General features: G+C 43.0%; 1 protein-coding gene across 1 annotated transcript in view; it reads left to right on the top strand.

Moving 5' to 3' along the window:
* Window positions 1-14278, top strand: part of LOC131287039 (protein kinase C, brain isozyme) — a 64354-nt gene extending 50076 nt beyond the window's left edge. Inside the window, exons 6-14 of the mRNA XM_058316053.1 lie at window positions 5947-6075; window positions 10281-10434; window positions 10503-10731; window positions 10800-11105; window positions 11180-11271; window positions 12928-13129; window positions 13204-13392; window positions 13470-13610; window positions 13687-14278. Of these exons, the coding sequence (XP_058172036.1) occupies window positions 5947-6075; window positions 10281-10434; window positions 10503-10731; window positions 10800-11105; window positions 11180-11271; window positions 12928-13129; window positions 13204-13392; window positions 13470-13610; window positions 13687-13839 (1595 nt within the window). The 3' untranslated portion in view covers window positions 13840-14278. The remainder of the gene's footprint in view (window positions 1-5946; window positions 6076-10280; window positions 10435-10502; window positions 10732-10799; window positions 11106-11179; window positions 11272-12927; window positions 13130-13203; window positions 13393-13469; window positions 13611-13686) is intronic.
* Window positions 14279-14485: the final 207 nt, after the last annotated feature.

Below are 14485 nucleotides of genomic sequence, written 5' to 3'. Positions count from 1 at the left end.
TTTCGGGGACGGCTCTGTTGACGATGCCATAATAATAATAATAGGCGCAACCGGGCTTGCTCTCGAGCAGTCTACAACGCCCGTTTCGAGTCCTGCCCTGCGGTGCTAGACAAACAGCTACGGTTGTTTCGCAGCTGAACCATTAAATTGCAACCATGGCAGTGGCAACGCACGGTGTGAAGCGTGCATACAGACAAAGGGACATACTACAGAATTTTGTCTAAAATTTCGGAAAACAAGTACACTTTACAAGAGCTTAAATTCAGTAAAATATAGTCTACGGATTACGAAAATAATTGTTCCATAATTCCATACTAAATTCTTTTAAACATTTTGATTTAAATCTGTGTTCAGGCTTAGGTCAAATGAACTTTCATCTTGTCGATTTCAAAAATCGAATGCAATGGTTTCATGGGTATGATTTCCTTCGGGACTTCCCCTATTCGCACTCTTGCATCTAAGCAATATAAAGGCTATATTTCTCTCAGCTCTAGCCAGTAGAATTTTCCCTCCCTTTAGCATTCATCCAACGCCACACGTTTCCGTTCGCCTTCCAGCGAATGAAACGATGCGGGTGCGAACGATTAGCGGGCGAGCGCAAATCGAAACGCAGCAGAAGATCGTCGAGCGGCGTGCCAATAGAAACTGTTCCGTATTTATTGACAAACAACCCATCGTCGGTGTCATCATCGCGAGTGTGCTGAAGAGAAGGTACGACATATTGTGGGGGGGTAAAAAAGGGGGTTTTTCGCAGAGAGCAACACGTACGAGTGCGCAAATAGTTCCCCATTTCACGATTCGCTGGTTTTGAATTACAAATAGAGATGCCTTTCGTCTTGGGAGGGTGGTAAACATTCCTATTGGAGCGCGTTTGAGACTTTTAATAAAGTCTATTCAGTGGCTTTCTGTAACTAAGTTGTTTCTAGATTTAAAATAAGATTTTTAATCACTTGTTAGAACAGTGGTTTTGGAACAAATGTACAAATGTTTCCAATTTATCGCGGTAGAAAATATAAGTGTTTTGTTATAACAGATCGTTGAAAATCTTATTTCCTAGTTTTTCTTTTATTTCTTATTCACGTAACGCTCGTCTTTGGTCATGCCTGGTCAATAAAAGACTTAACCATATGGATAGGTACTGCTGTTGGAGAAAGTTGAAGGTGTTTATGTAAATCGAAAATTTTTAAAGTATCATCTTGCATTACACTCTTTCCAAAATGCTGTTTATATCAGTTGCTTCCAATGTTTAACGCTCTTGCAGGAAGAGAACGTTTTCAATTAATAGGTTTTCATTAATTTTCCCCACAGCAAACGAAAGGAAGCTTTTCTTCTACCAAGAAAACCCCTGTGGCTTGCAAAGGCGCGTTAACAACAGCTGCTCTAAAACGGTGGATTAAAAATGGCCGAATTTGAACTTGGGCAATGTTACACGAAACGAATAATCACCTTCTGCTTTGTTACTTTACCCACTTTTCCGTTGTGGGGGAGCTACAGTGTTTGTCCCTGTTGTGTGAGGCTTATATTACAAGTGTGATAAAAACAAAGTCCTCCAAAACACAGCGGAACCACAGCACCGAGCATTGGAACGAGGAAAGTTTTGTGGAAAATTTCTCTTCTAAATAAAATCCCCATCCTTCAGGCGGAGGAAACAAAAATGCTCTACACTGTTTTTTCATTGTTTCTACTGTTGGTCTTTTCGAAAGAGTAGAGAAGTAATACGTGCACCAAATGAGTGGGGTATCCTCGAAATCTTTTCTTGTTTTCCCCCCTTTGGGAGGCGGGAGTTCCTGGAATACATTCCATAATGGAAAATTCCAGCGTACTGCTTGACGTTGACTTGTGTTATTTTTTATTCCTGAGGGAAGGAAAGAAAGGCGCTCTGTGTGGGCTACTACTAACCGATTCATTCTGCATATAGGATAGTGAAGTGAGTTGGCGAAATTTGGGACGTGCTTCAACTCATTTTTCCACACCATGGGGTAATTTTCACCTCCGCGGCGAAAAAGCACACGGTTCTCGTCGTGCAGAGACCACTTAAGCGACGTAACATTTTGAGGGACAATATAAAAGGACATGGCACGTACGGGAATGCACAGTCACATATTGCACACACACGCACACACACTGGACCACACATGTGTGGGCTAAGCAAAATTTGGTGCACGGAAAATGGCACCATAAAATCCAAACGCCACCGGCTAGCGACAACTTGGAAGGAACGATTACAGTAACGATAGCAATAATTGGATGTTTCGGTGGAGATAATATTTTTCAAACAAATACATTTTCCTCCCGCCTCGCCAACGACCCTCGGAAAGCTTTTCCCTCCTGCCAGTCGGTTGTGGTTTTTCCGCAGCGAAACATTGTAGCCACTATTATTACATTTTTACTGCAAATCCTTACGCTCCTAGGAAGGAAGTAGCTTACAGAAGAGGGGAAAATGGTGTGCCATGGGGAACACTTCACGAAAATCCCACCCGAGAAGAGTCGTTAAAAATATCGTCGATAAAAGTCCTAGGACTTAAAAAAAGTACTACAAAACGCTGGTGCATCAGCGTTTTCCCGAGGAATTATGGGATGGGTTTAAAGATGGAAAAAACGCGGCAAAGAGAAGGGAACTAAAACGAACTCACAATCGCATTCCACTCGACGCCAAGGATGCTTGGCATCCGGTTGAAAATGAGAAAAACATCCATACACTGAAAGTAAAGTTAAACCGACGAAAAACCGAGGATACAAAAAAGAAACAAGAGAGCGTTCCAAAAGTTCAGACCAAATCGAAGCCATTAGAAACGATGGCAGCGACGGACGAATGCAAAGCAAATGATCTGAATGGCGCCTTCGGCGTTTTCTCACACAGGGTGGGAGGGAAGCAGCAGGCAGTAGTGTTTTTAGGAGCAATAATATAAATAAGTTTACAACCGGCAAGCCAGAAAATCAAAAAAGCAAGCAAGCAAACGAACGAACGGATGCTCTTTTTCTTTTTTTTTTTGCCGGAGCGGAAACGAAAAGCGACGACCACGGTCACATTATCATCCAATTTGCGAAACGCTCGTGCGCCCGAAGGGGAAAATGCTTTTCCTGTCGGATAATAAGATGATAATATTGCTTTTGTGCGTTTTTTTTTTCTTCTGGACCTCGGTCTCGTGCCCTCGAACGGGGGAGAAGGGGGAAAAAGGGCAAAAGGTAAATAATTTCTAGCGAGAAACCGGAGCCATAAGGCACGCTGGGAAGTGCGGGACCGTGTTTTTCCTTTCTTTATGTGATTTTTCTTTTAAAAAGAAATTATGTGAAAGTGAAACGAATGGTAGAAATTTCCATCCCTCAAGCGAGCTCATTACTCTCATAAACACACGGGGGTGGAGTGTTTCTTTTTTCCCTCCCGCGGAAGGAAAATGCCTCCGGTTGGGACCATCTCCCGGAGCCCGCTGGGAATCTCTGACATATCCTTCCGGTGCGGCTTCCGGCAACGACCTGCTTCGCTGCATCACGTTTCGTGCAAGTCGTTAAAAGCTCCCGCCCCCCGGTAAGAAAGGGAAAAGAAACGAGAGAACCAACTCTCGGTCCAAATTTTCCTGCAATGAATCCGGAGTGTCCCCGAAGTACGTCGCTAATGGTGTCGCCGGCTCGAAATGGTAGCAGGGATGGGCTTTTCACGCGAACCGAACACTTTCTCGGATTGCCGCCCGAGTCGGATGGGGTTTTTAGGGTGGAAAAACTTCCGCTTTTCAACCTCCTCAGCTCAGCTTACCAACGCTGAACCGCGTACTTACTTTTCGCGAACACAAAGCGCACCGGGTCCTGGAACTCTGCCAAGGATAATTAAATTTTCCAGTAATGGTAGCCACTTTCACCGCTTCCATACTCTACAAACCTTGGTTGAAAAAATAAAAAAACGGACGCGAGTGAAACTGAAACCAAAGTGTGCCTGCAAAATGGTGTCCGGTTTTTCGCGTGATTCGTCTCACCTTTTTCCCCGTGCGTCAGCCAATCACGGACCGGAGAATGATGGTTCCAAAAGAGAGGGAAAAAAACTACGTTAGCTTACCTTTCTCGTTTTATGGCACCGAAGGCCTTTTTATTCGTTTTCACTACCTCAATCATCGCCATTGTTTCATCCCATCCCCGGGTTGATGCAGTTTAAGGTAAACGGATTGGAAACAGAAAACAAAGCAGGCCCGACGAATCACCTGTTACCGCGCGACGACCAGCAGCAATTGGATTGCATAACGACAGGCGCTACACGATGGCGATCCGCAGTGGAGTGTACTCGTCTGTACGCAACTTACGGCTCGATTTACACGTTTCCCCCCATCCATCCGGGGTGAACAGCGAACCGAAACGTACGAAAGCGGAGCCGATAACACTCGGAAGGTGTGCGAGGGGTTTTTTTTCCGCGAGCGGCAAACGGGACGCGGTTCCGCTCGTAAAAACAGGACACCGAAGCTCACTTTGCGGGCTTAAATCGACACTTGAAGAAACTTTTTTGACGATGGCGTCACCGGGTGCAGTTTTACGGTGTCGTAACGAAGTTTTATTGAGGGGTTTGTTGTTTTTTTTTTATTCCTGGAAAATGCACTTCACAGAGCTTAAGTCTTGGATCAATTTGATGTGGTCGTTGAAAAGCGCTTGGGTGAAGTTCTCCGATAAGCGGGAAAGTGCATTACAATCGGCGGGGAAACGGCTAAGGTGAAAATGGACGACTTTAGAGTACGTGAAGAGCTTTTCAAAAGGGTATTTGTGATCGGATAAACTTGGCTTTCTGCAATATCTGGGTATGAAACAACGGAAGCATGCTCGCATGTTTATATGGAATTTCAATAACACCTACCCATTCCTGTTATGAATGTGTGCAAGTGAGTGATCATGTGACAAAAGGAAGGATTTATAGCTACATTTTTCAACCTTTCTGCATCGTTGTACCATCATCTTCTACTTCTCCATAGATATCGTTTGCACTTATGTCGCACGTTGATCCCTTTTTCTGGAATAGGATAGTGTCTCTTTTAATCTGAAACGAAAATTCCTTTAAACACACCTTTTCGTAATTCAAATCAAGATATTCCATCTGTCCCAACTATTCCTGTGGATTTTATTAATAATTGTGACCCTAGTTTCTACCTTGTCGTGTTTCTTAGTGTTTGTAGTAGCTCCAATTTGAACGTGTGTGTCTATTTGTCGACCCCTTTTTCTTCTCCCGGAACGAACCATCAAACAATGTTTCCTCCCTGAGCCAATGAACTTTTAAAAGAACTCTCCAACTAAACTCCACACCAAACCCACTCACTCAGCAAAAGCGCATTTAAACTCCACTAGATGTGAATAAACATTCCCAATACATGGTTACTGTTGCAGATAAACTAAACCAAGCAAATACACCTCTCCAACTTTTCGACACTAACCAATGTTTTAATTTTTATTTTATTTTCATTTTCTAACAATACATATATCATGATTAATTAACCTTACTGGTTGTACACGAGGTCTTTATCATACTTCCTTCTTATGGTTAAACCATTTATAGCACCATTCGTTCTCCTACTTCAGAAACCGGCGGAAGATAACCACACTTAACTGCTTTCCATTTCATTCTCATTTCACCATCAACTGTGCTATACGCTCTTTTTTCTCTGTGTTTTGCTTTCATTTCTGTACCTATCTATTTTTTCCTAAAATTTTCCACTGGAAGAAAAACTTTCTTTCTGTTTTTTTTTGCCGAGCTAAACTCTAACTCGACTTGCAAAAACTGTATCTATCAAACTTCTTAGTTCCCTCTTCGCTGTGTAGTCCGAAACGTACCGACTGGAACAAAACGCATCCAGTTGCCAAGACCACATTGCTAATACTTTGCTCTGTTTCGCTTCGGTTTCTTCGCGGGGGAAAATGAAAACAAAAAAAAATGGTAAAATTGATCCTACACCGGAAACCGGATCGTTCGCGGCGCAGCATGTGATATGAACGTACACAAGCGGTGCGAGGAGAGCGTACCGAACCTCTGCGGATGTGATCATACCGAGCGTCGAGGGCGCATCCAGCTGGCGATCACCCATTCGGCCGGCAAGCTTCACATTGAAGGTGAGTACGAAGGAGCCATGTTAAGGTATAAAAATTTGTAGTATAACAGTCAGACCATTTTATGTTTGTGACCATTAAACTGTATGTGACCTTATTTCCATAAAATTAGATGCATTATTTTCAAGGATAACAAGACCATTAGGATGAGATATTTTCGATTTAGTTTCCTTCTTCTTTCGCTTCGAATAACATGTTTTCCTAGAAACTTTTTAAGCAAGCAATAGAAAAGAAATGCTTCCACTTGCGGTGCTTTACCGGGGAAAAACAGGGAAACAACACATTCAAATAAACATCTCGCCGCATTATAATAATGGGAATCGGCTGCCATGGCACGGGAAAGCTACCGAATATTTGGTAGAAAAAGTTTTCCATCTCCCCTCCTTTCACCGTGAAGCGGATCGTCTGCCGATTGTGCCTCGGCGGAGGCGGATTGAAGTGCTTCTCCAGTGCGAGCGTCAGCAAAGGGGATTAAGGCTTGGCATTTTCTTCTTTTCGTTTTGCTCTTGTTTCATGTGATATCGTAAAACGAGATAGCACGAGGTCTAGAAACATACCTAGTTCCGGGTTTGATGTTCCACCACGAAATGTTAGTGAGCTGGGCTGAGGGGTGGGTTTGGAGGGAAATCCAGCCCGATAAAAAGGATCAACGAGTGTTCCATTTCGGGATCGGTTTCAACGTTTTCTACCCCACGCTAAGGTGGAAGGTAAAAGGCACATCCGTAACGGGTTTTTTTATCGCTTCGAACGGATTCTATTTCAATTGATGGAAGGATTAATTCGACTTGCTATGGTTTGATGGATGAGTGAGCGGGCGCTTAAAGGGGTGTGAAAGGGGTTCGCACGACCGGCTGGACACCTTCTTTTTCTGTATAAGGAAATTTGTTTTTCCCCTTAACATTTTCTTTTTGGTCAATTCCTCTGAATAGATTGTCAGTAATCCAAATCTCTTCTTGCTGATAAAATAAATCGGTTGATGTTTTTCGTATTTTACTCTAGACTCGTTTTATTGTACAAAACTTTAGAATGTTTAGAACTAAATTTACATTTTTGAATATTCTTTTTATTCGTTAAGTTTTTTTACTAAGTATTTTCTTTTCCACTAAGCTGAAACTGTTCACTTGACTTTTCAGTGAAGAAAAACTTCATTATCTTACGAAGAGTGAGATAAAAGTTTCTTTTTTACTTTCCTTTGCCAAGAAAGAAAAAGGCCTCGCCTCAAAGTGTGTTTCTATGATAGCTCACCAATGGTTTTATGGGAAAAGTTAGACTGCGGGTGCAAATGGCGAACGTTTCAGTTTCTTACACATAAAGTCAATTTGACGCACTTCAAAAGATCGATAATTATTCGCTTCCAATTTAGAAGCTTATTAGTTATGCAATCCAATATCGTGAAATATTTGACATCGGTTATGTTATTAGATTTGAAAAATCAGCATAACCGGCTTATGAAGCTCAAGCTTGTTACATATCGTGTTCTGTTTCAAAGTTTTGTTATTAACTTGAGGAAAACAGTTTTTGACCTTTTCTATTCCACGCCATTTTAGTCCTTCTTGTTCGTAACAATGGGTAAACAATACTGTTTATAGCAGCATGCTCAGTTTTCTTGTGGCTTGCGTCTTTTTTCTTGAAGTTTCCATTGCAACGAAAGCCTGTACACTGCGAGGTGTACTGAGGCATGCCTGCTTTCAAGAATTCAACGCTTCTACACCTTCTCTAAATAGCCAAGTTGACACGAGGCCGAACAATGGACGAAAGAGGGATTAACAAAAGGTATTTCGCGAGTTATCATCACCTGATAGTGGGCCAAGTGGTGAACCGTAATTTATTCGAAAAGAAAGAAGAATGTCTCCGGTGAGAGTCGGTACCCAGCGGTAAGGCTTTGTCGGCGATGGTAATACTTTTCCCAGAGATGATAAAATTATCAGAGATTTTCATACCTACGAGAGAATGCATTTTTTTATTTTTACCTTCCTTACACAACCCTCATCATTGTCGCGGGTTATTGTGCTCACTTTTGTCGCACGAGGACCCTCCGGTGTGCTTACTCTCGCTTTATTTATCTTTCTGCCATTGGAAGACTTCTCTTTCGTTGTGGTAGATCCAAAGGAAGGTTTTACGATAACCATCATCTGGCTCTTTTAGTCCCATTCTTTTTATTGTGGTACAAGAGCTGACTGCTAACTACCGAAAGGTGTCGCTGAGTTCGAAAGTATGCCAAATGGTTGTTCATTTTGTGCTCACTTCCAGTCGTTACTTCTCGTTTAATGACTCCGCATTGTCACATTTGCGTTCTACTTCTTCGCTCGTTTATTTTCGTTTTTATTGTAAAATGCATGAGCGTGATGTTTATTTAAGATATTTAACTTTGTTTTACAATCAAGAAAAAGTCAAAATTATTTCTTGTTACATTATTTTGTATTTATTTTTTTCTCTTTTTTTATCTCGAAACTTGGTGATGTGTAACTCCATATTTAATATTTTTCTAAATGGTTCAACTTTCATTTTATAATGATTTTTATAATGATGTGTTCCGTACAAACTATTTTAAGGCTGAATACTGATCCTTGAAACTCCGCTCGTAATGGAGGCGCCTGGTGTTTCATTCGAAATAATGTTCCTCGCTTCACTGCGAGAGCGCTCCAACGGACGCTTTGTTTTAGCAAACATTTTCGTTCTGTTTGCTGAGCACCATATGAATGTGGGTCATACCGGCAGCTGGCAAACGATGGCCAAGAAATATAATACGCAAAAAAGGCCCGAGGAAATTCGGTGCTCCGAACAAACACAAACTCATGCACAGGCACGGGCACACAAGGCGCAACACCGAAAAGCTCTTATAGGTCGTTTTCAATTACGATTGCCGGTGAGATACAAAACACTACAAGCAGCGATAGACAGAGCGTTGTGGGAAAGCATTATGCCACAACAATGGAAGAGGACAGACACAACACAACACACACATACAGACACAGTGGATAAAACCGCTCGAAGAGGGAAGTCCAACTTCGTGGTGCTTTCGCTTGAAACCGGGTGTGAAACATATCGTGCTTTTGCAAATATGGCATGCCATAGCTTTGTGATTCGTGTATGTGTGTGTGTGTGTGTGTTTGTGGTGGTGAATAAAAAAAGCACCTTACCAAGCACTGGGAAGATCAAGGGGGTTATTTCTTTTACTTTTGCATCTCGTTGTCCTGACTTTTTGTTGTTTTGTTTGATCACTAGCAAACCATAATTCTCACACATTCTCCGGCTGAACCAACTGGCGGTGCATTTCTTCGAACTTACACAGCACAAATACCGACCCCTATCCCCTCCCGCGAGCCTTTCTAGCGTCCGGAAAGTGGGCTTTAATCTGCACCATCGTGCAAAAGATGAAACGAGCCGTTCATCATAACGATACTAATGAATAGCTTCACACAAGGGCAAAATGAAAATAAATAACTCTGCCCGGTTCCGGTAGCCTATGCTATGCCTTGGGAACTCGTCTCGCAACGATAGATCGATTTTTGTGCAAGTTTTCTTAAAGAGTTCTGTTTAAGAAGAGAGAGTGCGAGATAAAGAAAAACATTTGTTCAACTTGATCTTTAAGTTTTGTAGCTTTAATGCGAACTCCTCTTGGATTGGAGAGAGTACGTAAGCCTGTCCATGTTTCTTTTTCTTGGACTGCTAATGGGAGGCCTAAGATATTCTAAGATAGATATTGAAACATATATTTGATTCCAAGAAATTAATAAACATAAATCAACTTTCAGAAAACTTTGAGAGCGCGCATTAGAGTAGTTTTCAAAAATTTCCTTAAAGCCGCTTTCGATAGTTGCAACTTTCAGTTGTTTACTTTCAAATGATTTTTCAACCACAAATCAGCATTTGATAATAATACTTACTGGGGTAACGTCTTTCATCTTTCAGCTTTACAAATTAATGCAAGCGATACTATTCATTTGTTATTATTGTGAAAGTCTTTTTTTTAGTGTTATATCATATCTATTTAATAGTTTGTTAGTAATTTAAATTTATTTACTTTGATTATTTTCTTGTCCTTTAACTTGATTTGAAGTAAAATAAATGACGAAAAATAGTATCTTTCTTCAGATAGTTGTGCGTCGTGTAATGGAAAAGAGTGTTTACTAAGAATAAATTTATGTTTTTATCACTTTTACTTTATATTCATATATTTTTATCTTTCTTTCCCGTCTTGTGAACAGTTAAACAAGGCCGTAATCTGATTCCAATGGATCCGAACGGTTCCAGCGATCCGTACGTCAAGATCAAGCTGATCCCGGACGCGGACAACGTGAAGAAGAAAACCAAAACCATCCGCGCGTCGCTGAACCCGGTCTGGAACGAGACCTTGGTATTGTAAGTGATAAGAAAGTGGCAAACAAATTACGAAGGGCTTTGGTGTAACACAGTTTCCCGTCCATCAGTGATCTCAAGGCGGAGGACAAGGACCGCCGGCTGCTGGTCGAGGTATGGGATTGGGATCGTACCTCGCGGAACGACTTCATGGGTTCGCTCTCGTTCGGCATCTCGGAGATCCTGAAGAATCCGGTCGACGGGTGGTTCAAGCTGCTCACGCAGGAGGAGGGCGAGTACTACAACGTGCCGGTGCCGGAGGAGGGCGCCGATCTGGTGCAGCTCAAGAGCCAGATGAGGGTAAGGGAAGCCAACTACCAAGCAGTGAGATCCCTTGATAAATCTAATTCATTTTCCCTTCGGCGCAGAAAACTTCCATCACGAAGAAGATTCCGCTGATGAGCGACAAGGATGTCCCGCATAATATGACCAAGAAGGACGTCATACGGGCGACCGACTTCAACTTCCTGATGGTCCTCGGCAAGGGCTCGTTCGGTAAGGTGATGCTGGCCGAGCGCAAGGGCACCGACGAGCTGTACGCGATCAAGATCCTGAAGAAGGACATCATCATCCAGGACGACGACGTCGAGTGTACGATGGTGGAGAAACGCGTCCTGGCCCTCTCCAGCAAGCCACCGTTCCTGGTGCAGCTCCATTCCTGTTTCCAAACTATGGTACGAACTCATTTACGTCTATTTCGCATCTCTTTCAACCTGCTAACCTTGTTTCCCCTTCCGTTCCCCATCAGGATCGTTTGTACTTCGTCATGGAATACGTCAACGGAGGTGATCTCATGTTCCAGATTCAACAGTGCGGCAAGTTTAAGGAACCCGTCGCTGTGTAAGTGTTTTTCCCAGCTTCTCTCAAATTCATGTCCACCTTCGTTCGGTTGTTACGTAACGGTCACGAAACATTGACCTACGTTCCGTGAGGAAAAGGCATTATTACGCATGAAAGTGGCACTCACGAACATGCTATTGATGCGCATTCCAAACACTGCACAGTGAGTCAACTGCACACAACCAGGTGGATAGTTTTTTTGAAATGTCAAAGGATAATAGCTAGTCAGTTAAATGTATTATTTAATGACAGGTAGATTTTCAATTCCATTTCATCATGTATGTATAAGGCTTATAAGATTTTTACACATCAACATTCAGTATTTTATTTGTTAGTTGCATTTCAAATCAATGCTAATCAAATCGATGAGTATCAATTTTTAAATATCAATAGAATAATGTTTTCCAATTATAAATATTACCTGATACTTTTTTATTTACCGTAACAGTTCATAAATTTATCACATGAAATCGAAAACGGTTTCCAGAACATTTCAGACACAAAATTCAACTAAAAGATTAAAAAATTTATAGCTTTCAACACAAACATAAACATTGCAGTGCAGTGCAACAAACTAAACACAATACTGGCCGGCCTCGGTTTTTGCCACCAAACGGGACTTTGACAGCGACGAAAACCGAGGCTAGCGGACTATAGTTCTTGCGTTTATAACATTTACTCCTGACAAAACAAACGTTGGATGTGTACATTCTTCTCGTCTGAATTTTCAGTGGTTGATATGAACGTGTTGTCAAACTATAACAAAGTTTGTGTGTTTTGCCAGGAAATCAATGGCCAGCAATCGTTTTAAATTCCGTGTTACTTCTTTGGTGTCTATGCCATGTAGGTTTACAATAATACATTCAGTGCTTCAATTGAAAGACATTTTTGATTGAGCAAAGTAGTCTGAAGCAGAAACCCTGTACCACTTGTTTATGAGTCCATGTTCGAATCTTCTGTCGGACAAAATGCATTCAATCGTATGAGTAAAGAAAAAAGCACGCTACTATAAACCAGCTTCTTACGATTTGTCAAACGAAGAAAACCGAGGCCAACGAAAACCGGGGCCAGCCTTTACTAAGTAAAAACTACACGACTTTCGATGGTTTTTCTAAAGCACTTTTTCACGTCTGAACAGTAATCATGTTTGTTTTAAATATTTGAATTTGGAGCGTGCACAATTCTTGAAGTTCGGTTTGATTTTTCAATTGAAAAGTTTGAAACTGTTTGGCCACCTGTGTTCCCATGGTGTGCCATCCCTAATGCGGCTATGACGACAAAGAAGCTAGAACCGGACCTCAAGGAACCGGGGGAAGAAAAGCTAGAAGACGGTCGTGGAAGGCCATTGTTACACCGACTAATTACCGTTTCGGTAATTCACTTATCGCTCCGTCGTCAGACGACGCAACAAACAAGTTGGTGTTTGGCGAAAGAGAGAGAGAGAGAGATGGCGAGGTCGGAAGTCAAAGTTCGGTGGACGGAAGTACGCGTGGACGTGGAATCGATTAGCCGTGGGCTAATTGAATAAGGGCTCCCGCTCCCGGTTCGTTTATTTTTGGGACGCTTTCTTGCAACGCATTAGGCATCCGGGGCAGAGGAAGAAGTGCATGGAATGGGAACTGTTGCTTACTTTTCGGTGATTTCCCCGCCTTTCAGCTTCTACGCGTCGGAGATTGCCATCGGGCTGTTCTATTTGCACGCGCGCGGCATCGTCTACCGCGATCTGAAGCTGGACAACGTGCTGCTGGACCAGGACGGCCACATCAAGATCGCCGATTTCGGCATGTGCAAGGAGGGCATCCTCGCCGACAAGACGACCAAGACGTTCTGCGGCACACCGGACTACATCGCGCCGGAGGTGGGTTCGCTTCGTCCGGCGAACCTCGAGGACGAGTTGTTCACTGTTCTAATTCGCTTCCTTCCGCCGGGCAGATTATTCTCTACCAACCGTACGGGAAATCGGTCGACTGGTGGGCCTACGGGGTGCTGCTGTACGAGATGCTGGTCGGCCAACCACCGTTCGACGGTGAGGACGAGGAGGAACTGTTCGCGGCCATCACCGACCACAACGTGTCGTACCCGAAGAGCTTGAGCAAGGAGGCCAAGGATGTCTGCAAGGGCGTAAGTAGTCCCCGGGAGGGGGGGAATAAGTTATTCAAAGTTGGTCATACATAAACGTCAACCCTCTTTTCCTGCAGCTGCTGACCAAGAACCCGCAGAAACGTTTGGGCTGTGGCGCACGCGGAGAGGAGGACGTCCGTGCGCACGCCTTCTTCCGCCGGATCGACTGGGAGAAGATTGAAAACCGCGAGGTGCAGCCACCGTTCAAGCCAAAGATTGTACGTAGGAACCTCTTCAGAAGGTCGACATCGGAAGAAGTCCCATTAATTTACAACCGTTTCCCTCCATTTGCAGAAACATCGCAAGGATGTGTCCAACTTCGATCGACAGTTTACGTCGGAGAAGACCGATCTCACGCCGACCGACAAGCTGTTCATGATGAATCTCGACCAGACGGAGTTCAACGGCTTCTCCTATCTCAACCCCGAGTACGTGCAGTACGTCTAGGGCGTTGCTGGTCACGAGCGCGTTGCGGCACGAGATCCTGGAAGTGATTGGAGTGGTGATTGCTCAAACCCGGCCACTCTTGGAGGCGTTTGAGTTCGGTTCACGTTTTAATTTGATCGTTATTTGTTGCCAACCGGCTTTTATTTGTTTAAGTGTTCCAAAGAGAATTTTAAGTCGTTTATGTAATTCGTATTTCTCCAAGCCCAAGCGGAAGGAGAAGGCCATTTTGGTTCGAGAAAGAGTGTATATTCCGTTCGAGTTGAGCGAGAAGAATCGATCGTGAACTAGCGGTTCCGATATGTTTGTAAATTTAACCTTTTCTTGCCATATGCTCTCTTACATTCACTCGTTGTTGTTTCCTTATTTAACGTAAGAAAATGTCCTGTTTACCATATGGGCTTTAATAGAGAGGAAAAGTAATTTCCTTACTACTATCGTTTTACTTGTGCAGTTTCTTTAACGTTTTTCTTGTCCAATGTCATCTTCCGTTCGTCCAACTCAATCGCTCCTATACTTCTGCGTTTACTTCACGAACGTGTGTTTCTCTTTTTCTAGCTAGTAACATACAAATAGAAACAAGCGGACGCCATAGGAGCTATCTTTCGGCTCGTACTCCATCCCGTGGCCCTCCCCTTTCTAGCTCCCC

Source organism: Anopheles ziemanni, chromosome 3, assembly GCF_943734765.1.
Source record: "Anopheles ziemanni chromosome 3, idAnoZiCoDA_A2_x.2, whole genome shotgun sequence".
Classification (NCBI taxonomy): Eukaryota; Metazoa; Arthropoda; class Insecta; order Diptera; family Culicidae; genus Anopheles; species Anopheles ziemanni.
The sequence above is the reverse complement of the archived record's forward strand: the minus strand, read 5'-3'. Positions and strand labels throughout refer to the sequence as shown.